Source organism: Macaca fascicularis, chromosome 14, assembly GCF_037993035.2.
Source record: "Macaca fascicularis isolate 582-1 chromosome 14, T2T-MFA8v1.1".
NCBI lineage: Eukaryota > Metazoa > Chordata > Mammalia > Primates > Cercopithecidae > Macaca > Macaca fascicularis.
Window position 1 is genome coordinate 15,043,595 of NC_088388.1, and position 24,703 is coordinate 15,068,297.

The 24,703-nt window shown below is 37.1% G+C and overlaps 1 protein-coding gene across 4 annotated transcripts; it reads left to right on the plus strand.

Moving 5' to 3' along the window:
• GLYAT (glycine-N-acyltransferase) lies at window positions 1-24,079 on the plus strand. Of its 4 annotated transcripts, none has more exons than XM_074013557.1 (7): window positions 1-113; window positions 8,231-8,326; window positions 14,887-14,971; window positions 17,708-17,815; window positions 20,257-20,383; window positions 22,378-22,549; window positions 22,971-24,079. In XM_074013557.1, the coding sequence occupies exons 5-7, from the start codon at window positions 20,260-20,262 to the stop codon at window positions 23,371-23,373; spliced, it is 699 nt and encodes a 232-aa protein (XP_073869658.1). In that variant the 5' UTR covers window positions 1-113; window positions 8,231-8,326; window positions 14,887-14,971; window positions 17,708-17,815; window positions 20,257-20,259; the 3' UTR covers window positions 23,374-24,079. The 4 variants fall into 4 exon arrangements, with proteins under 4 accessions (XP_073869658.1, XP_005577841.3, XP_073869659.1 ...); XM_074013558.1 differs by lacking the exon at window positions 1-113 and adding an exon at window positions 1,874-1,981; XM_005577784.4 differs by lacking the exon at window positions 14,887-14,971.
• The last annotated feature ends 624 nt before the right edge of the window (window positions 24,080-24,703 follow it).

Here is a 24,703-nt window from a genome sequence, read left to right on the forward strand (position 1 = left end):
ACTCTGCGAGACTCTGCTGAACCGACTGCATCAGGGAGAAATTTCATCTCCCAGAAGGGTGCGTGCGGCTCATCATTTCTTCCTGGAAACATCTGCAGAGACTTGCTTTTCAGGTAAGGACTCATTACAAAGTATCAGGTACATAGGATGAACAAGTCTAGAGAGCTAATGTACAGCATGAGAACTATAGTTAATAGAACTGCATTGTATATGGGATTCAGGCTACATGAGTGGAGTTATAGCTGCTCTTGCCACAAAAACAACAACAAAAAATAAGTAACTATGTGAGGTAATAGATATATCAATTTGCTTCACAATGGTAACATTTTCACTACCTATATGCTCTCATAACATCATATTACATACCTTAAATATCCACAGTAAAATTTATTTTTAATGTAATTATTGCTTTGTGACACGTCTTTCACTGAAGTGAGTCAAATTAAAGTGCGCATATTGTGCTATGTTCAGAATACGCAGGCAACTATGCTCAAGGAAAAGGAGTAACTTCCATTTAAGAAACACGTATCTGACACCTATTTTGTATACGGCAGTTTGCTAGCTACCATGAAAATCCTTAGAAGTTTGTGCTCTGAACTACTAAATGAATAAAGAAAGATTTGAGAGCTTCTTGGAAGCAGGTGGATGAACAGAATACTGAGTGTGTGGAGACACTGGAAACATTACTGTATTTAATCCTGGTCACATTATAAGGGAGGCAGTGTTTTCCTTACACTACTGATAAGAAGGTTGCTGCCCTGAAAGTGAGAGAGGAAATAAGTAGATCAATAAGACAAGAATACAGATAAGATTTATTGTTTATTTAAATTATACAGAAAACAAATTTTACTTTAAAGATTTAATCTACAATCGTACTACCACCATTTACTTATTTATTCCTATTTGCCTTTGTTCTCTCTTAAATTTGAACTTTATGTGTTGTATGTGAACTGTTTTGTGTCCTATATTTTCTCATTTTGTTTGAACACTCTCCCATGTATCTATAAGTATTATATATTATGTCTGTATGCATTATGTTAATGCCTTAGGGTTGCATCACTCTGTTGGATCATCTTCTATGCTATCTTCCCCTATTGAGGCAGATACAGATTTTGTTCAGGACTTGCTTATGTTTGTGTGACTTTATAAAATTCTGTTTAGAGTTTCTGTTTTGTTTTATATTTAGAGACACTCTGTTACCCAGACTGGAGTGCAGTGGTATGAACATAACTCATTGTAACATTGAAATTGCTGTGGGCTCAACTGAGTCCAGGGTTGGATTCCACTGGAACTGACATCAGAATTTTTTGCCAACTTAGTACAAAGTCTGCATTACAAGCTACAACTCAGAAATTTCTGGAAGAGTTGTACCAAAACTCACCCTGTGAGACTGCAATCAGATTATGTAGGCAATACTCTCTTACTCTCCTTCCCATTCAAGTACCTGCAGTAAAAGCAAGGTAGTGGGAAAGATCTGAATGAGGTCTGATTTGCAGAACACATTTTTTTTCCTACTTACACAAAACAGCAAATTACTTCCATGGAGTGATGAAAGCTGTTAGAATCTTCCCACCTTAGCCTCCTGAGTAGCTAAGGGCTACAGATGTGTGCCACCATACCCAACTAATTTTTATTTTTGTAGAGATTGTGGTCTTGCTGTGTTGACCAGGCTGGACTCAAACTTTTGCCCTCAATTAATCCTCCCTCCTTGGCCTCTGAAAGTGCTAGGATTACAGGTATAAGCCACCATGCTCAGCCTAGAGTTGTTTTCTTCTTTTTAAATTGTTTTCTTTGGATGAATTTCCACTTCTGTAATAATTGAACCAGGATCAAAGGTTCTGGAGTTTACAACCAGGGATGCTACTCATTGCCCAGTGCTGCCAGCTGCAGTGATTGTGTCAGATTTCCTGGAAGAACCTCAGCCTCAGTAGCCTTCAGTTTACCCCAACCAAGTATGAGAGCCACACTTGGTTGGTAGTTTGTAAGTACATCCTTAGAGAGTGGTTCCAAACTTCACTCTTCAGAAAATACTGTAATATCACACCCCACAGACTTGACATTAAACCCTATTTTAACTCTACTTTATAACTTCCTTATGAGTTGCCTCTAGAGAAAAGACAAGATTAGCCTTTAGGAATGTTATACTTTTATCATCCTAAGACCCTTAGATGTGAGATACGGTCTGGAGTTTTCTTCAAGATATAATGTAGTACAAAATAGTTGGAAACTTTTCTCATTTCCAGGATATATTATGCATTTAATACATATATGTTTATTGAATGAATATATTAATGTCTCTATACTTTTGGAAAGTGGAGTGATTAGACAGACAAATTAATACAAGCATTTCATGTATTCAATCATTTGTTACTTACATATTGAAGGCCTACTATGTGCCAAATACTGTGATAAGAATTACTGATAAGAGAATAATATGAGCTTCCTGCCTCAGAAGAATTTAACATCTAGAAAAGAAAATGAAATTTGACTTTAAAATATCATATTGAACAGCATAAATATATACGATATTTGTCGATTGAAAGAAGACAACTTTAACCCAAATAACAAGTTATATAATTGAAATATGCATAAACACTTATGAGAGTACAGAAAAGGGAGTGACTTATTCAGCCAGACATAAGAGACAGTGAAAAGAGCACTAAGGATAATAGGCTGTACAGGTAAACTTGAAGGGGTAAGTGGAAGCTTAATGTAGAAGGCAGAGCTGAAGTAGGAAATTTCAAACTGAGAATAAATGTAGAAAGACCAGAGGAGCTAAGCAGACACTGTGTTGAAGAAATGCACTGTGGTCCTATGTGGTGGACAGTAGCAACAGAAAAGGCTAGAAGGGTAGACTAGAGTCAGACGGTAAAGGGAAAATCCATGGGCTAAGGTATTAAGGTCGTTTCTTTCTATATATGCTCAGATTGGTAATTAGCCAGACTCCAGGGACTTTTCTTTTCTTTCTTTTCTTTTCTTCTCTCCTTCCTTCCTTCCTTTTTCTTTCTTGTTTTCTCTTTCTTTCCTTTTTTTCTTTTTCTTTCTTGCTCTCTCTTTGTCTCTCTCATCTGTTTACTCTCTCAATGAAGCTCCACATTGGCCTCCTTAAGCTCCAAAACCTCAGTAAGCTCAATCAGTGAGAGTCCTTGTGCTCTGATTAGATTCCATCTCCTAAACTTCAACCTGAAAACTGCCATCAGGTAATAAGCTGGTTCAATTCTAGCAATCACCTTTTCTGTTTTCCTTTTCTCAGAGATCATAGTTCTTTCTGCATGTCCTGATGTTCAACATATGAAAATTGTTATTGTTTTAGGTGGACAGGTAAATTCAAGTTCTGTTGTCCTCTCTTGGCTGGAAGCAATGTTACTGGTAGTGAATTCTTATGGGTCTGCAGCAACCTCAATTCTCTCCTTAGAAGAAAGAATTCAACTGAGGCACATAAGGTGGAGGAGAGACTAGAGTCAGAGTGAACGTTTTTTAAAAAGCTTTAGCCGGGTGCGGTGGCTCATGCCTGTAACCCCAGCACTTTGTGAGGCCAAGGTGGGCGGATAGCGAGGTCAGGGGTTCGAGATCAGCCTGACAAACATGGTGACACCCCATCTCTACTAAAATACAAAAATTAGCTGGGTGTGGTGTTGCGTGCCTGTAATCCCAGCTACTCAGGAGTCTGAGGCAGGAAAATTGCTTGAACCTGGGAGGTGGAGGTTGCAGTGAGCCAAGATTGCACCACTGCACTCCAGTATGCATGACAGAGTGAGACTCCATCTCAAAAAAAAAAAAAAAAAAAAGCTTTAGAGCAAGAACGAAAAGAACTAAAGTGCACTTGGAAGAGGGCAAAGTGGGTGACCTGACAGATCAGCTGAGTAGTTTCAACTTTTGCCTTGGGGTTTTATATGTTGGCATATTTCTGGGCTCTTATGTCCATTCTCCCCTGATTCTTCCCATGTGGTGGGTTGTCCACATGTGCAGTGGCCTGCTAGCACTTGCGAGGTGAGCATGTGCAGTGTGTTTACTGGAATTGTATGCGTGCTTACTTAAGGTGTTCTTCCCTTACCAATCAGATGTCCCTAGAAGGTCACATACAAATTAAACTTCACCATTTTATCCCTGAATGCACATGCTTGAGTCCACTCGCCTAACTCCTGAGATCTTATCGAAGCTGCTGATCACCAGTTTTAGGTTCTCTGTCTATTGAGAGACTACCTTTGGCTGGCACTAGCTGTAACCAATTATTAGTTTAGAAAGTCAATAACAACCACCTGATCATCATCTGATGGTTGCCTGACATTTCTTGGGGTGAGTGGAGCCCTCATGACTTGGATACATTATGCTGCTAACATACTTTGGTGCTGCATGACTTGGATATGTTCACCAGTGGTAAGACACCTCTACACCTCGCCTTCTTCGGAATGAGACATTTAACCCCTGTACGTAATTGTCTTCTCCCTTTTCACTCTCCTGCTTACCAACCAATCCCAGGAACAATTCCTGTCAGCCACAAGTGGCTCTGCTCCCCGTGATTGATCTCTCGGTTCACCCTGATAGGTGGCTCGTGGGAGTGGGAAGGACCTTTGGGCCTGCACTTAGTAGAAGTAAGGAACTAATGGACCTCCTGAACAGGAGGTTTGTGGGAGTGATAGGGCTAAAGCCTAAAAGTGCAATGCCTGGGATTTCCTCTGCTTTTTCAACTAAAAATGACTCTTTCACAAGAAGCTGCACCCTCTATCTCCTGTTTTCTCTGTGTGATCTGAAATTATCTTGCACACCTACCAAACTGTCTGGCTTGAAGACAAGTCTGCCTCTTCTTTTACTTCACATGCCACGTGACTTCTTAAACACACACTTCCTGTTATTCATGCACCCATGGCTCTTACTGCATTTGTGCAGCAGTAAAGGTATGAGCTCTCTTGCTGATCTCCCCTGAAATTTATACGTTTTTATCCTACGAGCTCAGATGACCTCCAACCCACTCCCTATCTGTTGGCACATTGCCACAAAAAAAAGACACTAATTGAAACCCCAGCTCTGCCAGTGCCTTATGACTTAACATATGCTTTTTGTTCCTGTTACAACCCAGAGCTAAGTTTTTCTGGTGTTTTGAAACAGTTTGCCCTCCTGCATAGGGCTGACACTTTAAGGATCTCACCTATTTCCTTTTTTTTTTTTTTTAAGTCAGCACCTCTTTAGGGGAGGGGAAATTCTTCCTTTATCATTTGCAAGTTCTTGCCCTAAGTCCCAAGTCCTCCAGAGGTTCTTCCTTTATGTTGAGGGCAACTAAATATTGCCCTCTCAAATCCAAGGGTTGCTGTTTCTGTAAGCCTATGAAGGCTTTTCATGAGTGTTCTTCTTGCTTCCTCCTACTTCCTCCTGTAGTCTCCATTTCTCTAATCACTCCTACTCCCTTCTCAATATGCATCAAGACCTTCAAGGTCATATTTAAAGGGAGGGAAGTCCAGCCCTCTTATGGCAGTTAACTGAAAAGCAGGCTTCTCTTCTACTTAAGGAACATACAAAATGAGAATCTGAGAAAAGAGATAATCATTTTTATTTTTTGCTTGAATGCTTTGAGCAAGAATCACTATAAAGTCATGGAGACAAGGATCTAGGCCAGCCCAGCAGGTGCAAGAGACCCATAGGACAGAGATGAAGGTTGGTCCCAGGCTAACAGATTACTATTAGAACAGAGATAAAGATAAGGTTAGAGGTACAGGGTAACACCAGTTTATTCCGGAACCCCAAGGATGAACAGGAGGCCTACTGTTCACTCCAGTATCTCCTGTGTTCTCAAGTGGGCAATCGTAATGAGATAGGACAAAGGGTAAGGGTACGTGGTAAGACCAGTTAATCTGGAACCTTAAGGATGATGGGGATGCCCCTTTCAGGATGACAGGAAAGTAAGAAGGGACACATTCTTTTCCTTTTTCTTTTTCTCCTCTGTTTTCTCTTCATAGATGGGTAATCATATCTCCATAAAACAGGTTATGACACACAGATATATACCCCCAAACTAGGAAAAGTCTGAGTCCCCAAAACCTTAAAACAAAACAAAACAAAAAAAACTAGTTTTTCTTTGTAATACTTGGCCTAAAAATGAAATGAGAGAAAATTACAAAAGTCGATCTTGGAACCCAGTGCCCTTATGCAGGATATTCTCAAATTAGCCTTCTCAGTCTTTTATAACCAAGAATAGAATAAGGAGGACAGGGCTAAGAAAAAGAAGAAATGCAGGGACCAGAGGCAAGGATATTGTCCTCTCAATATTCAAAGATTCACCCTTCTACAGGGGACCCCTAGGCTGCCCATCAGTGAGACATGACAGAATCGAAATCCTGCCCCTGTCCCTCTTGAACCTGGCTGGATACTACTGCCCTGACGGCTAGCAAGAGGCCAAATCCACAGAACAACCACTGCTACCGCTCTGTCAGCAGGAAGCAGTTACAGAAGACTGACTTTTGTCTATTTTTCCCAAAGAATTGGGGTCTTGAACTCATGGTGGGGGAAATGTTACACAAGGTAGCTAGTCAGGCATACATAGGGCAGGAGAAAGCTCCACATCCCACACCCAGATATGTCAGGCAACCATCAGGTGACGGTCCAGTGGTTGTTAACTGTCTCTCTAAAATAAAAATTGGTCACAGCAAGTGCCAGCCAAAGTCAGTCTCCATATACATAGAAAAAACCTGAAAATGGTGATCAGCAGCTTCCTGACAAGACCTCAGGAGTTGGGCAAGTGGGCTTAAGCATGTGCATTCAGAGGCAAAATGGCAGAGTTTTACTATGATATGACCTTCTAGGGACATTCAACTGCTAAGGGAGAATGTCTCAAGTTAGTATGCATACAACTCCATGCTCACACTACACATGCTCACCTTTCACATGCTAGCAGGCCGCTGCACATGTGCATAGCCCACCTCCATGGGAAGAATCAGGGGAGAATGGACACAAGACTCCAGAAGTATGCCTACATATAAAACCCAGTCAAAAGGTCCAACTGCACACTTGATCTCTCAGGTCATCCACTTGGCCCCCTTCCAAATGCACTTTAATTATTTTCCTTCCTGCTCTCATGCATTTTAATAAACATTTACTCCTGCTCCAAAACTTGCCTTGGTCTCTCTGCCTTCTGCCCCTCGGTCAAATTCTTTCTGTTGAGGAGACAAGAATTGAGGTTGCTGCAGACCTATACAGATGCACCACCAGTAACAGCAGCAGTCTTTTCACTGATGTTCTAAAATCATGAGGTTACCTAGTTATAGAATCTCGCACCAGACCAGTTTTAATGCAACACCCTCTCATAGCCCTACCTTCACTTAAATTTACTTTGCTCTCTTCCAAATATCGCAGTTCTAAAACAGAACACAGTGACACAGCATCTTTCTTCATTTTTCAGGTAGTTGTGATGTTCTGGAATATCTAGGTAATCCCAATTTGACGCAGCTAGTCAAATATGTAAAAATGCTATTTTTATATTACCTAGTAATTTCTACAAAATGTACCACAGATCCTAGTTGAAGGCTTAGAGATGGAATTAGCTTCAAAGTGTGAGGCTTGGTGAGAGTACAAGTTTTGAATATGACCCAGTAATAATTTTTGAAAGGTTCATTGTTTATATTTAGACCATGTCAGAATGCCCTTTATTAAAATGCCCATATAAAAACATCATGCAATATATAGGACTTTGGTTGAAGTGGAGAGAAAGAAGAAAAGGAAGAGGAGGAAAAGAGGAGTGGTGGTAGTAATCGAATAAATAACAAATGTTCAGTGCTTACTGTAAGACTGACACTCTACTAAGCACATTGCAGGTATTCATTCCTTTAATCCTCACAAAAATTCTGATATAGTGCTATTATCCCATCTACCTTTGAGGAAACCAAAGTACAGAGAGACTAAATAACTTTCCCAAGTTTACACAACACATTCTCAGAGGAGTCAGGAGAATCACTGATAGCAACTACAATTCAAAAGATATTATGTGTATTTAAAAATGTGCTTTTTAACCTAAAATGAAACTAACGGCTAGAATTCATCAAAGGGTAAGAAAAAAGACCTGAATAACTCAGAGAAAGATCCTTGAGTTTTCCACCAGTCTCATCTTCTCTTGGATTTGCTGAGGACCGCAGTTAAAAGGCACTAAAGGAAAACCTGGTCATTAATACAGAACTTGCTACTCTTGTTTCAGAATCTCCTCTAGCTCTTCTCACTCCTGTATGTTTCTTGGTTGTCTTTCTAGGCTAAGGTATCCTCCATGATGTTACCATTACAAGGTGCCCAGATGCTGCAGATGCTGGAGAAATCCTTGAGGAAGAGCCTCCCAGCATCCTTAAAGGTGATAATGGAAAATTCTGAGTAAAGAAGACAAACTTGCTGTGAAACAGGAGGGAAAGGGATTGACATTTATGATGCACCTATTTTGAGCCAGGCACATTTCATGTTTTCTCTCATTTAGTTTGCCTTACCTCTCTATAAGATGTTTACTATCATGTCCATGTTGCTGATAAGAAAATGAAGACTCAGTTAATTCATTTTCTCAGTATACCACAAATACTGAGTTGCAATGCTATGATATGAACATAGTTATGCCTTAGTCTAAACACTACCTTTTGCTCTGTGCTGACTCAAAAAATTACTTCCTTGCTCCTTTCCAAGAAGCATTTTATAATAACACTTGAAATTTGCCCAGAGTTCTACAAAGTTGGCTGAGGCTGCATATTAATGTTTAACTTGTTTATTACAAAAGGACACTTGCCAGTGAGAGGTTAACCAGAATGAGTCTTCTTTGAAATTAATAACAGATCAATTTATATTTTAATGTATTTCCCAATTGCTCTGAATTTAAGGCATGTCGAGTTACTTTAGGGCTAGCTCCCAGTATCTCTCTTAACTGGTATTAATGATTAGAGGTCTCCTGAACAATGAGATCACTTGGACTCAGGAAGGGGAACATCACACACGGGGGCCTATCATGGGGAGGGGGGAGGGGGGAGGGATTGCATTGGGAGTTATACCTGATGTAAATGACGAGTTGATGGGTGCAGCACACCAACATGGCACAAGTATACATATGTAACAAACCTGCACGTTATGCACATGTACCCTACAACTTAAAGTATAATAATAATAAATAAATTTAAAAAATAATAATAATAATAATTAGAGGTCTCAGAATTAAATAAAACACATATATATATGTTATATATATATATGCTTTACATATATATCTTATATATGTTTTATATTATGTTTTACATATATATATTTTTTATATATATGTAAATGCCTACATCCAGAACTATGCAAGAGCAGTTCCAATGACAGAGTCAGATTCTTGTCTGTATATATATATATATTTAGCAACCAAATGGATATGGCTCACTCCAATGGAACTCCAGTACAATTGTTCATGTGTATGTGTGTGTGTATCTCTTTAGTGGACAATTATTTTTACATTTGTATTGTTTTGGAAGACATTCCTATATAGTGCATACATTTCAGATAAATACATTCAAATTACCCATTCCCTAAATGATTTGCTATTCCCTTCTTTCAGTATAAAGGAGAAAATATTAGCATTCTTTTATTTGTGATTATATAGTTTTATTTTCATTCATTAGAGATGAATTAATGAGACAACAAGCTTTATTCTTTATTTATTAACAACACAATATGGCTTCAAGTAAACTAATCCAAATCTAAAGTTACCCACCTTTCAGCTCCTACTAACATTAATCAAAATTACCTAATATTTAAGTGCCTTCACACAACGATCTTTACGATCCAAACAACTCCCAGAGAGACAGAACATTTTTCTTGGAAGGCATATTAGTTAGACACTGTATGTATACTTACTTGAGGTATTTTTATGATTAGTGGCTACTTTTAAAAATTCTCTAGGCTAAACATTTTTTTCAATACTCTGTGATGTAGAATTTTCCGCCTTAAATTTCTCCTTATTCCTTGTGTTAAGTGGATCCTAAACATTTTGAGAAAACTCTAGATGTTTCCCAGTGATTCCTTCTTGGAGCCCCTCTGTGGTGAGATAAGGAAACCCTCAGAGGAAATAGCATTCCTCCTCTTTGGTTGCATACTAAAAGACATACACTTTCCCCTAATGGAACTCTAAAATTTTTTATACCCCTTGCTTTTGATGGGGGTGTATAACCTAGAATTCACTATTACTCAACAATTAATTGAGGCCTAGTTAAGAAAATGTCCATCCATTCTTCTGAGTGTTAGATATAAAATGCATAAAGATGTCCACTACAACTGATTCAACTGATAACAGCTGCCTCACTATGTTCTGTTCACTAGTGTGAAAGGAAAATATCTTGGGCCACCAAAATCACAAAAGAAAACTCAAGCTGGAAACTGCTTAGGGCAAACTTGCCTCCCATTCTATTTATTCAAAGTTGCTAAGATAGATGCATATCTGATTGCCTCTCTGGAAAGGCTAATCAGAAACTCAAAAGAATGAACTGTTTGTACCTCATATATCTGTGACCTGAAAGCTTTCTCCCTGCTTCAAGTCTTCCTGCCATTGCTTCAAAATGTCCCTTGTTTCAATATGTCTCACCTTTCCAAACTGAACCAATGTACTTCTTACGTGTATTGATTGAGGTCTCATATCTCCCTAAAATATATAAAACCAAGTTGTGCCCTGACCTCCTTGGGCACATGTCATCAGGACTTCCTGAGGCTGTGTCAGGGGCACATCCTCAACCTTGGCAAAATAAACTTTCCAAATTAACTGAGACCTGTCACTGGTTTTCGGGGTTCAGATTTTGGTAACCATGGGGAAGATTCTGAGTGGAGATGCCCTGACCTTTGACAAATCTCCTATCGGTCCTTGGTACCAGTATGGCTACCTTTATGGCTCAAACTAATAGGCCAATTTGCTGAGGTCTGCAAGCACCCCCTCCAGAGAATCCCTTATCTCCCCTGATCTGGTAAAATTATAAAGTTTATTTATTCCTAATTAGATGGGGAGGAAGGTCTCTTTGAAGAGGAACCTCTACTTTACTTTTTACACAACTAAAGTTAGCATTTAACAACTACCTAGTGTTAATTTCTGCTTACACTTACAGTGCTCAGAAATCATATAATTTGTGTGATCATTGTTAGTTTTGCTTAACATTTTTGTTCTTTGTATTTTTCTTGGTCAAATCGAAAGGAGAACCCTAAATTATAAGGAATAAGACCACTGATGTGGGAGGAAAATGGCTAGCAAAAGAAAAAAAAAAGATTTTGAATTTTAACTATTAAAGCAGCTTTATTTACATTATAAGGCCACCTTTTTGCCAGCCAGACCAAACTGAAAGAGCAATGGCTATACTTCTGAAAAAGCAGCATTTTGTCTTAACTGAAATATTGTAATAAGATTTTTTTTAAAAAATTAAGGAGCTCAATTGTTAAAAGTCAGCTTAATTAAAAAGCTAACATCCAAGATGTATGTGTGTATGTGTTCATGTGTGCATGTTTGTATTTGGAAGGCCTTCATGCTTTTATTTTTTGTTTATTTTTCTCTCCTAAGACCTTGTCTATTTTTGTGCAAAAGTTTTTTTTTTTTCTTCTCAGTTGACTGAATTCTGTTTTCACCTGATTTTTTTTTTTTCTTCTCCGTTGACTGAATTCTGTTTTCACCTGATTTTTTTAAACTAAAATAGTTATTGCAACAAAGGCTACTTGGGTATTTAAGAAAAAAAATGAAGTTTAATTTTATTTTTAATTTAGCTAAAAGAAAAATAAAAACAACTTCTTCTAGCATCACCAGACTTTTTCTCTCTGAACCTTATGATGTAAATTTTACTATTTGATTTTCACCTGAGTTGTTTCCTTTAATGTGCAAATTTAAGGCTGTTTATCTGACAGCTTCCTAGGGTTTTGAAACAGGTTGCCAAGAATCTGAAATTCAAAAAAAAAAAAAGGGGGGGGGGTGGGGGTCTTTATAAATCTATAAAATGTACTTCCATCAGCATGTCTAATTCATCTTTATATGTATTTATGTGTTGTGTACAAAATATTTCACTACTGAAAATATATAAAAGAGCTCTAATTAATCAACTTAAAGAAAAAATAAAAGTGCTTAGATACTAAAAGAGAAAAGACTAGTCAAATGCTTTTTCAAGTTTATGTAACTTAAATAAAAATCTTTAATAAATAAGCTAGCTTTAAAATTTTTGGTAAAGTAATAGTAGAAATGTCTTAAGAATTCTCAGCATAAATTTTGTTTACATTTATTAATCAAGCAAATTTCATACTTATCCCTGCCAAATACTGTAAGGTGTCAATGTTTGGCATAGAGGTTACATAACTATGAACCCAGACTCAAACAGGATTATCATTGCTTGCATAATTTTTAATAAATAAGACATTGATATGGGTTTAATGAAAATAGCTGCATCTTTAATTTAGTAAGATTACCATAACTTCTAATCCTGTGGGTTTAGGCAGGCTGGTCCACAGTCAATAAGGAGGTTTGTTTGGGGAAAAGACTGTTATTCTCTTTGTTTCAAAGCTAAACTATAAACCAAGTTTCTCCCAAAGTTAATTAGGCCTACGTCCAGGAATGAATGAGGACAGCTTGGAGGTTAAAAGCAAGATGGAGTCAATTAGGTCAAATCTGTTTTCACTGTCTCAGTTATGATTTTGCAATGGTAGTTTTATAACTTTAAATCATGAATATCACAGTTTTCATAAATAATCCAGGAAAATAATTAAAATAATTGGGGTAATGTAATGGGATAAATATTTGTAAACAAACTGTCATAATTTAGCATATGAAATTATATTAAATTAAATAATAGACATTTCCTTAGTTGGGCATCTTCCCATAAAAGTATATTGTAGGAAAATATTCTTGCTAAAATCAAACCAAAAAAAAGTGCCTTTTTTTTTTTTAAGAGGTGAACAAGTTTTTTCCAATTCAAAGGTTATTTAAAGTTTATATATAAAACAAGATAAAAGGGACTAGGACTAAAAAAAGATATAAAAAAGCTATTTTTAAAAGAAGTTTTTTTTAGGTAAAAAAAAAAGTTTAAAGAGAGATAATTTTATGTAAGACAGAATCTTGTGTGGTAAATTTAATCCTAAAATAAAATAAGTAGTTGTTTAAAAAGGAGGGATGTTCAGGACAAACCAGAAAGTCCAAGCATGTCATGAACAATTGGTGTAAGTCACAATAAGAGGATTTATGTATTTAAAAAGTTTATATAATCAGGCCAGGCGTGGTGGCTCAAGCCTGTAATCCCAGCACTTTGGGAGGCCAAGACGGGCGGATCACGAGATCAGGAGATCGAGACCATCCTGGCTAACACGGTGAAACCCCGTCTCTACTAAACAATACAAAAAACTAGCCGGGCGAGGTGGCGGGCACCTGTAGTCCCAGCTACTCGGGAGGCTGAGGCAGGAGAATGGTGTGAACCCGGGAGGCGGAGCTTGCAGTGAGCTAAGATCCGGCCACTGCACTCCAGCCTGGGCGACAGAGCGAGACTCCGTCTCAAAAAAAAAAAAAAAAAAGTTTATATAATCAAGTTGTCATATTATTAAGTTTTCATTTGCTTAGAAAAAAAGTGAGATAAAATTTTTTAAATTAAGATTACATCCACGTATCTCCCTGTATATGCTTTTAAAGTCCTTGTAACATTGAATCACAGAATTTTAACTCCTGTGTCTATTAAGAATACCAAGTCCTGCTAAATTTTAAACACTGATAGCGATTAAAGCATCATCTTCAGGCCCTGTAGAAAATGCCAATAAAAATAAACTGCATTCCTGAGACACTGGGCAATAAATTAAAGCTATTCAACTCCTCAAGGCCCAGGGACTATTGTGGAGGAGTTGGGCATGTAAGAGTGTAATGGCTGATTTTGAAAGACAAAATAAGTTTATATATAAGTTTAGTTTCTGTATAAATAATCATTAATGTCAAAGGAACATTGATGAAAAACCAGTATATGGACCCGTGTCAGATTAACAAGGTTTTCTTGAAGCATTAACTGACTCCTTAATAAAGGTTATAAGAGGTTCAAGGAAGTTACATTTTATAATCCAGATTAAATTGTATAGACTGTTTACAGATTTTGAAAAACAAATGTAATTGGCTTCATGCTGTTTTCATTAGGGCGTCTTATTAAGAAAATTAAATTTCTTATCTCAAAACATGAAGGTTTTCACTGTTTTTTGAAGTCTTTGACTTTCACTTTGGTTAAATAAATGACTTTACAATGACCTGTAATCCTATTTTGTAATTTCAAGTGTTTTAAACTTATATTTGACAAACTTTCCAAAATTGAATTATAAATTATGTCTTTTTCTGACCTAATTCTTTAAGATAGTAGGTTCCCCTAAGTCCAAAAATGACACAATTTGGCTTATTTGGTTTAAAAATTATACAGAAGGCATTGCCAAATATGAAATGGTGTTTGGTTTTCTTTGGGTTGTATTTGTACAAATATGTTATTGGTATGTGTTCCAAAATTATGGGAAACTCCTGTAATTATAATATAATTTAGTATACATTATCAGTAACAATCATATTGTGTGCCACAGGGGTAACAAATTTTCTCGTCAGTTGTGTCTTTTGACTATGTCTTTTTTTATCCATGGAAAACTGTTGTCTTGTTTTGGTGCTCTTTAGAAGGTAGTTTTATAATCAGCTATAAAACTCCAACAGGTGCTCTTAAATGCAGGTTTCTGATAACTTTGGAGATTGCAACATCAGAATAGAGAAAAAACTTTCAGGACTCATAGAGAGATAAAATGTTAATGAGTATCAAACAAAATAGGAATTAACTACATGGACTGAACCAATCTTTTTAACATTTTATTTAAAATGTTTGCTGATCCTTTGTTTATCAGAGTCTTAAAACTTTTCTTTTGAGCTATTGACAGCTTTTAACAATTTAGTATACTTCTATGAACAAACTTTGGAGCATATTTGTTTCTCGCTACCAGATTTCTCCAGAATTTGGAAATTGTGAGTATTCTTAACTTATGGCAATACATTTATTTGCATAAGTGCAATAAATCTGTTTTCATTTCTAACAGGAAACAATTGGAGAAATTGGTTATTTTATGAAGGCTTTAACTGCTTTCCTTTAAAAAATCAAACTTGACTTATGGAGTTAATAAAGCCCTTGAGAAAAAAATGGCCTTATATTTTGTGTACGCAGTCCCTATACAGGGTTTCTGAGTGTGGTAAGTAAAGAATGTCACTTTCTGACAGGCACAGAAGCCCTAGGTTTAATGTGGAACCTCAAGAGGAGAGGAAATTCATTCAACTCATAGGTATTTGATGGCACAAATTCACGACTAGGCTTTGCTTTAAAAAAGTCTGATCTGAGATTCCTCCTAGGGAACAAAGTTTCATCAAAGCCAATTTAAAAACCTATATAAAAATAATTATTCTTGCTGCACTGTACACAAATAATTAGGCCAATTATAATAAAGCAAACTAGTCCTACCATAATTTTTTTTAAGTAAAAACGGGAAACTGGAGACAGAAAAAAATCTATATTTCAAAACTATAGTACACCTGTTGTTAGATTCTAGTTTTGCCTAATGTTATTTTTCAATTTTTATTATTTTCTACAATTTGAAATGAATTCTATTTTTCTTGGCTACAAGTCTTCAAAATAATGTTTTAAATTTATTTTTCTTCCTTTTTTTTTCATTTCTACTAATTTGAAGTCACTGAAAACTAAGCTGTGCTTTCTTAAAACCCTGCAAACTGAAGCCAAACAACTTAAACTTCAGAAAAAAATAACAGCAACCTATTTACATACATAAGCCACTTTCAAAGATGCCTATTAATGTATGAATTTTAGAGTAATGTGGCCTATATCTATTTTTCCAGAATTGTTCTTTTGTTTGTTGTTGTTTTTTCTCCCTTTCACTGCTATTTTCTCTTCACAGGACATGAGACTTCACAATCTGCTAAAAATGAGCTTTTGAGACCTACCCATCTAGAAATAAACTGTCCTAGCCATAAGACATTAAATGAAACCTGAGACCAGAGGCTCATTTTATTGTAAAATGCTTTCTCCAAAAGACTTTACAAAAAAAGGGTGGGGGGATATGAAAGGAAAATATCTTGGGCCCCCCAACCCCTAAAGAAAACCCAACCTGGAAACTGCTTAGGGCAAACTTGTCTCCCATTCTATTCAAAGTTACTAAGATAGATGCATATCTAATTGCCTCCTTTGGAAAGGCTAATCAGGAACTCAAAAGAATGCAACATTTGTGTCTCACCTATCTGTGACCTGAAAGCTTCTTCCCTGTTTCAAGTATTCGTGTCCTTGCTTCAAGATGTCCCACTTTTCCAAACTGAACCAGTGTATTTCTTATATATAATGATGGAGGTATCATACCTCCCTAAAATGTATAAAACCAAGCTGTGCCCCAGTCACCTTGGGCATGTGTCATCAGGACTTCCTAAGGCTGTTTCACGGGTGTGTACTCAATCTTGGCAAAATAAACTTTCTAAATTAACTGAGACTTGTCTTAGATTGTCTGGGTTCACACTAGGATTGGGGTTCAGTAGGACTACAAAGGAGTTTTAATAAATTAGGCCACAACAATAAGAAAAAAATAAGTTTCACATATTTTCATATTTTGCAATGGATAATATTGTAGTGTAAATACATTTTAACAGGCCCCAGGTACAAATGTGTAAAAATGTAACCATTATATTTTGCCAAAACTGTACTAAATTTCTATATTAAGCCTCCACCCATAGCTGAAAACAGAATTAATTCAGATAAACTCAGACTTAGTCAATTTAGAAATGTTTTCACCTTCATTCTCTAGTCTGACATCAGTATTTCATGTGGGATAGGGGGCAGCAGGAGGGAAATATACTGGTATAGTTCTATCATCTATCCTTGATGGAAAGCATTCAAGTGCACAGCACCTTTTTGGTGTATTTCCATGCTGGTATCAGCTGAAGCTTCATGTTCACAATGGTCATGAGATCTATGCTGACATCCACTACTGCATACCACAACCCCAAAATCATAAGGACACTTACTGTCTGTGGGGTTTACTCTCACTCATTCTCACATCCTACCCTCTCTTGCACCCCTCTCTCTCATTAGTTTGTCCAACAGGGTAGGGGTGGGGATCTAAGACTGGATCCAGGCTAGGGTTCCCCAAGCTTATTCTCTTGAGCAATAGGCTATAGTCTCTGCTGACTGATGAGAATTCAGTTAAGCTCTCCAGAGAGTTATATGGAAACAATGCTAAAGAGTTTTAAACATGTATATAGCCTTTAAACCAGCAATTACTCTTCTGGATATTTTAAGAAAATGTTAGGTATGCATGCAAAGATTCCTGTGAAAGAACATTCTATAAAGAATTATTTATTTAAGTGAAAAGTTGAAAACAGTATGTTTCTGAATAGAGAAATAGGTACGCAATATGTTCAGTGATGAAAAATAGCAAACATCAGTAATTTTATTATTGAACAAAAATATGTTTAATCTAAAGGCTCTGGTGGACAAGTGTCCTGATTTTAATACAGTGGTTGTCTGCCCTCTGTGTGTACAGATTAAAAAATAGCACACAGAGACTGTTTGACCTAGATTCTCCATTTGGCTACTTTGTATCATAAAATGTCATGATTTTATAGAAATAATTATTGTCCTAATCAAGCAAGAAACTTTGCTGTCTTTTTCTAATAAACCAACCCTCTCAATTTCTTGGGATCCCACAGGTTTATGGAACCGTCTTTCACATAAACCATGGAAATCCGTTCAATCTGAAGGCTGTGGTGGACAAGTGGCCTGATTTTAATACAGTGGTTGTCTGCCCTCAGGAGCAGGTAAGGTTTCATGTATGAATATTCTTCTACATTTATATTAGCTGTGTGCCTATTACATTCTTAGCAATATGGTAAAGGCAGGGCATACAGAAGTAAATCATAGTGATAGTCAACAAGTCCCCATCCTCAAGAAGCTCAGAGTCTGGAAGACAAGATAGATCAACAGATAAATTAAAATTCAGTGTGAACTATACAAAAACAGAAGATAAACAGGATACAGAAATAGGCCAAGTAAAACCTGATTAAATTATGGAAGTCAAAGATGGGGCTACCAGATAAGTTCAACAGACTTCTTGGTGGAGATGTCATCTGAACTGGATTTTGTAGGAAAAATATGTTTTTTGTCAGGATTACAAGGAAAAGTGGACATTCTAACCAGAGAAAACAGCAAGGGCACAGACATGAAGTTGTAAAAAAGGGCAGTGAGTTAGAGTGACTATTGTATTAGTCCGTTCTCATGCTACTAATAAAGGCATATCAGAGACAGGGTAATTTATAAAGGAAAGAGATTTAATTGACTCATGGTACAGCATGTCTGGGAAGGCCTCAGGAAACTTACAGTCCTGACAGAAGGGGAAGCAAACACGACCTTCTTCACATGGTGGCAGGAGAAAGAATGACAGCTGAGAAAATGGTGAAGCCCCTTATAAAACCATCAGATCTCATGAAAACTTACTATCACAAAGACAGGATGGGGGAAACCACCCCCATGATTCAATTATCTCCATCTGGTCCCTCCAATTACATGTGGGGATTATAAGAACTATAATTAAAGTTGAGGTTTGGGTGGGGACACAGCCAAACCCTATCAACTATAAAAAGCAAAACTATAATGCTAGAACTTCTATACACATTTGAGGAAACACTTAAAAATTATTGAAACTAAACAAGTGAACACATTTCAAGATAAAAATGCATAAGCTTATTTCAAAACATCAGAAAACACAAATATACTTTTAATACTAATAAAGTTATTTAAAAATCACTTTGTTGTGGGAACACTTAAAATCTACTTTCTTAGCAATTTTAAAGAATACAATACATTGTTATTAACTAGAGTTACCGAGTTGTACAATATATCTCTTGAACTGATTCCTCCTATTATAACTGAAATTTCATATCTTTTGACTAACAATTTCCCAATTCCTCTACTTTCCCCCACCTTACCTGCTGATAACTACCATTCTACTCTCTACTTCTATGAGTTCAACTTTTTTACATTCTACATACAAAGGAGATCTGAGGTACCTGCCTTTCTGTGTTTGGCTTATTTCACTTAGTATAATGTCCTCCAGGTTCAACATATGTGAAGCAATACATATGCTAATTACCCTGACTTAGCCATTTCAAAATGTATACATATTTCAACACAACATATTGTTCATAAATATATACTTTTATTTGCCAATCAAAATTTAAAAATAAATAGTATATGAAATGAATAAATTTATGGTATGAAAACTAAACCAAAATAAAATTATTTGATATTTTAAATGTAGTCCTAAGCAACAAAATGTGTCAGTGGTATCACTGCTGACTTGTGAGTATGTTTTTTGTGCAACATTTTCCAACTTTTAAAAAAGTTTTTTAATTCCATACTAGTTGTGGTAATATTTTCATCCGCCTTCTTCCTGTAAATAATTGTATCTGTCATTTACTAATTTGAGGAGCTCTTTCTAAGTGGATTGTTTGTTTCTCTGGAACTGCAATTGGTTTAACCGTTATATTTTTCAAAGAAGGCGTTTCGAATTGGTTTTTAATCTTCTTTGGTATCAATATCAAGATTCATACTGCCATCGTCATAGTTTGTGTATTCTGCAAGTATTTGAACTGTAGTAAAATTTATTCTTTCAACATAAGCTTTCCCTTGTCAATTGCCTCTCTCTTCTTCCTGTTGAGGATGATGGTGGTAAGAGGAATGTTTTCTAAATGATTATGTCTTTTATTTGAAATTTTAACGTGTTATATGGATAATGAATAGTATTGTTCTGGAATTTTCCAATATAAACTGAATAGTTGAATCTTTGATCTTTATCTCATTATTTAAATAATTCAGAAATAATTATATGCATATAAACCCATAGTTAGATAAAGGAAATAAGTTCTAATGTTTGACATAGGGTGACTATAGTTAACAGCAATGTATTGTATATTTCAAAGTAGATTGAAGGAGGACTTGAAATGTTCTCAACACATGGAAATAATAAATATTCTGGGTGATGAAAACTGTGACTTGATCATTAAACATTCTATTCACATAACAGAATATTACACATACCCCGTAAATTTTTACAAATATTATGTATCAATAAAAAAGAAATAATTGTGATGCACCAATAAAATTACCAATATTTTATTACTTAGAAATATCACAGTATAAAATTATATGTAATCATAAAATATAAGGATGTGTTTTATTTCCTTTTTCCTAATGATAACAGGATATGACAGATGACCTTGATCACTATACCAATACTTACCAAATCTACTCCAAAGACCTCCAAAACTGTCAGGAATTCCTTGGATCACCAGAACTCATCAATTGGAAACAGCATTTACAGATTCAAAGTAAGTAAGAGGAATGGGATGTGTGCTGACTCACTTATGTGTCCTGAGCAAGTTTTCATGTGACTTATACCTCCTTCCTCCAAGCTCCAGACTCCCAGCCTGCTGTCAATTTTGTTACTGTGTGGTAACTATACCTGTAAATGGTGGTGAACAATGTGGGAAACCCTAAAATTTGCAAAGAATGGGCTTCATAAAGGGAACCATAGTATAATTCCTTGGTACCAAGGATTTATGACATATTTTGCAGCTGTATCCAGACCTTTTAGGGTGATTGGATGCTGAAGAAGAGCCTTCCCTCTGGCCTTCTATTCTGGTAATAAGAATGACAGCTTATTTGGCCATAGAATACTTCCCAGGTCACCAAGAAGAACTGTCATGGTTCCAACTATGCTCTCTGGACATTCCCTAGGATGGCATTTGACTGTTACTTGCAGTGTAATCTTAGTTAAGTGATTTAACCCCTCTGAGATTATGTTCGTCATATATAAAAATGAGGATAATAATGTTACCTAACACACAAGGCACTGAAAAGATTCAATGAAGGTGACTAGGAAATGCTTAGCACAATACTTGGACATGTTAGTAACGTTTACTGCATGGCAAAACTAATAATTCTGTGAATCAACCATTGGGCTGAACTTTGCAAGGCAGTTCTTCCACTGGTCTCATCTGGGTTTACTTGTGTAGCTGTAGTCGATGGGTGGACCATGGCTGGTTGCTCTTACGTGGCCTCACTCACATGCCTGAATGAGAGTTCTGTTGTCAGTTCATGACAGCTGGTGACTGTGGTGATAGCATGATGGCAGCATGTATCTTTAGCAGACTGGCCCAGGCCTATCTTAATGGTATTGGTCTTAATGTAATTGGTCTTAACGAGGAGCAAAAACAAAGGGAAAGCCCCAATGGGGCAGGCACTTTTAAGCCTCTCCTTGCATTAAATTTGCTCTTTCTATCAATGAAAGTCAGTCAATGTGGCCAAGGTAAGTTGCAGTGGAGGAGGGGACTATCCTGGGGAATAGATATCAGGAGATATGGGCAAATCGTGGGTCATTGCCTCATATTATTACACTAGGAATGTAGCTTAGTAGATGTTAGCTACCATTTTTTAAATTTATCTAGTAGGATTATCAAAACTACACAATTACACAGCCCAAAAAATGTGGTTCCAGTGCAGATACTGCTGTTAATAACACAATCGTAATTGAATCCATCCCTAAGCATGTTTTCACTTAGGTAAAACAGAAAAAATTACACAAATCCTTACTGTTTGAAATGCTTGTTCCCTGGTGCTGTAAATAAATAGCACTTGAACATAAATTTAATTTCCTCAGCAAGGTCATTTTTACTTTCTGCAGAAAGGGTACACTCACCAGCAATTTTGCCATGAGAGTACACTGAACAAAGGAGACAGGGTTATTTATAATCTGACATGTCCACCCTACTGCTGTGTCTGGTTTCCATTGGCTGGAATGGGACCTCACATTCTGCATTTGTCCCAATTGGCTAGCAACTTAAAACCTTTTAAAAGAGGTAAAGGTAGAGGAGAACGAAGGAAGCAGAAAGTAACCTGTGGAATGCTGAGAAAGGTAAAAACATCTCCAAATAAGGAAGAGGAACAGGCTATGACCTAATGCTTGCTTGGACCAGTATAAGCATGCCAGGGTAAATATTTAGGCTAAACTGAGGGAGCTAAGAACACAAAGTACATTGATTTCTTTATTATCTTCTGGCAGATATCTAAGAATGCTAGCACAGGTCTTTGAATAAAGTTTGCTTCTAAGAGAAGTTACTATTTATTCTTAGATGGGGAGGGAAGTCTTTTTGAAGAGGAATCTTCACTTTTTACATTACTATGTGACATGGGTCATAGTGGTAGCACCAAGCCCAGAACCAAGATTTTATGATACTAAATCCCAGACACTTCTTACTCCACTGCAGAACTTCACTCTAGAATATACCTAAGCCATTACATCTCTGTTTATCCTACCGTCTAGGTTCACAGCCTAGCCTGAATGAGACTATACAAAATCTTGCAGCCATTAAGTCCTTCAAAGTCAAACACACACAATGCATTCTCTATATGGCATCCGAAACAGCCAAGGAGCTGGCTCCTTTCCTGCTGGAATCAAAGACATCATCTCCCAGTGGTGGCAAACCCAAGGCCATGTGAGTTTGATAAAATCCACTGTATACCACTCACAGCTCTCAAGCAACCTCCCAACTTCTCTCCCTGCATTCACTCTGGCCTTCCTACAGTCAATGTTGTACAAAGAAATCAGAATTATATTTTTAAAAAATTTAACTCAGAACATGTTTCTCCCCTGCTTAAAAGGCTCCACCATCTCCCTTCTCATCTAGAATAAATCAGGTCTCTGGCTACCACTTGGACCTTTATTGCCCTTCCTGCTTTCTTTCTCCAACAACTCTGACCTTCACTCTGTTCCTCTTTCATCACAAGCTCATCTATATTCCAGGACTTCACATTTGTTATTTCTTCTGTCTACTCTGTCTCTCAAGACAATAGAGGTCACAGCAAATACAAACCTTTATACTAATGGATTTTGTTTTCTTCTTGGACCCTCCATAGCAACCAAGAGATGTTTAAACTCTCATCCATGGATGTTAACTATGCTCACTTGGTGAATAAATTCTGGTATTTTGGTGGTAATGAGAGGAGCCAGAGATTCATCGAGCGCTGCATTCAGACCTTTCCCACCAGCTGTCTCTTGGGGCCTGAGGGAACCCCTGTGTGCTGGAATCTAATGGACCACACTGGAGAGATGAGAATGGCAGGCACCTTGCCTGAATACCGGTTCCAGGGTCTTGTGACTTATGTCATCTATCACCACGCCCAGAATTTGGCCAAACTTGGCTTTCCTGTCTATTCTCATGTAGACTACAGCAATGAAGCTATGCAAAAAATGAGTTACCAACTGCAACATGTTCCCATTCCCAGAAGCTGGAACCAGTGGAACTGTGTGCCTCTGTGATGCCAATCTTGAACATAAGACAGTGTTGGGCAGGTCTGGGCATGTAATTGGAGGAGTGGATGGTGGATAAAAAGAAAGAATAAATTGTAATCAGCAGTAAAGGAGTGGGCACTGTTTGGGCTCTGGGGAAGCAGTGTGATGTTCAACAGGATTGCCATGGTCCCTGCATTCACAGGTTTCTCAGTGGGAAGGAGGCCCAGGTCCTCTTACATTTAACCGATGCAATTTAGCTCCCCACATTTCCAGGACCTCTATGACACTTCATCAGATGCATATTGCTCCAAATTATTTCTCCTGGAATCCTTGGTTCCTCGGTTGCAAGACCCTTGCCAGTTTTTCTGGGAGCTAGGAAAAGGTGAATAGTATTTTCTGAGCACTGTGATTTATTTCTTTCCCTTTCTAAAGTCTTTCCCTTGTGATCAACAAGTGGACTCTCCTTAATAGGTCTTTAGAGATTATCCTCTCCTGTTATTGCTACTTTATAGGTACATTAAATATACTAGACACAAATATATATGGGATATTAGGCTAAATACAGTATACATGATATAGCAGGGAATGTTACTAGAAGAAATACCAACTGATGATATCCTATCCTCTCCCAGCTCCTATTATAGGAAAAAAGATCCAATGTTATTTCTAAGGATGAGCTTCCGAAACCCACCACAACTCTTAAATAATAAAGAAAGTTTTGTGTTTGATTGTATACAATTTTTATTGTGTTTGTTCAAGCTAAGTGGTTCATCATGGTAAGAGCATGAAAGGAATGAGTGTATGAAAAGGGGAAGGTGGGAGCACCTTGACCCAGGGATGTGATTGTTTATTGAGGAGAGATAGGAGTTGAAGGGAGAGAAGACAGCATGAATACCTGCTTGTCCAATTAACCTCAGCACATTACTAATCTTAGTTTGTTCCTGCTGTAACAAAATACCTGAGACTGGGTAATTTATAAATAACAGTGTCTGAAATTATGTATTTAAAATGATCATAAAATAATTACAAATTTATTTATCACAGTTCTGGAGGCAGGAAGTCTAAAAGCATGGTGCCAGCAGATTTGGTGTCTGGTGAGAATCCAGTCCCTGCTTCCAAAGTGGCATATTATTGCTGTGTTCTTTGTAGGGGATGAACACTGTGTCCTCACATGGCAGAAAGACAGAAGAGCCAAAAGGAGCCCAGCTAATTTCCTCCAGTCCTTTTTCCTTCAGTCACAAATCGCATCCATAAGGGTGGAAGTCCTTGTGGCCTAATTACTTCTTAAAGACTCTATCTCTTAATACTGTTGCATTGAGGATTAAGTTTCAACATGAATTTTGGAGGAAACACAAAC

Coding starts and splice junctions, on each gene's coding strand:
- GLYAT (XM_005577784.4), top strand. CDS start 8,246: ATGATGTTACCATTACAAGGTGCCCAGATGCTGCAGATGCTGGAGAAA. Junction 17,816..20,256: donor TTGTCTGCCCTCAGGAGCAG/GTAAGGTTTCAT, acceptor TAATGATAACAG/GATATGACAGATGACCTTGA. Junction 22,550..22,970: donor GGTGGCAAACCCAAGGCCAT/GTGAGTTTGATA, acceptor GACCCTCCATAG/CAACCAAGAGATGTTTAAAC.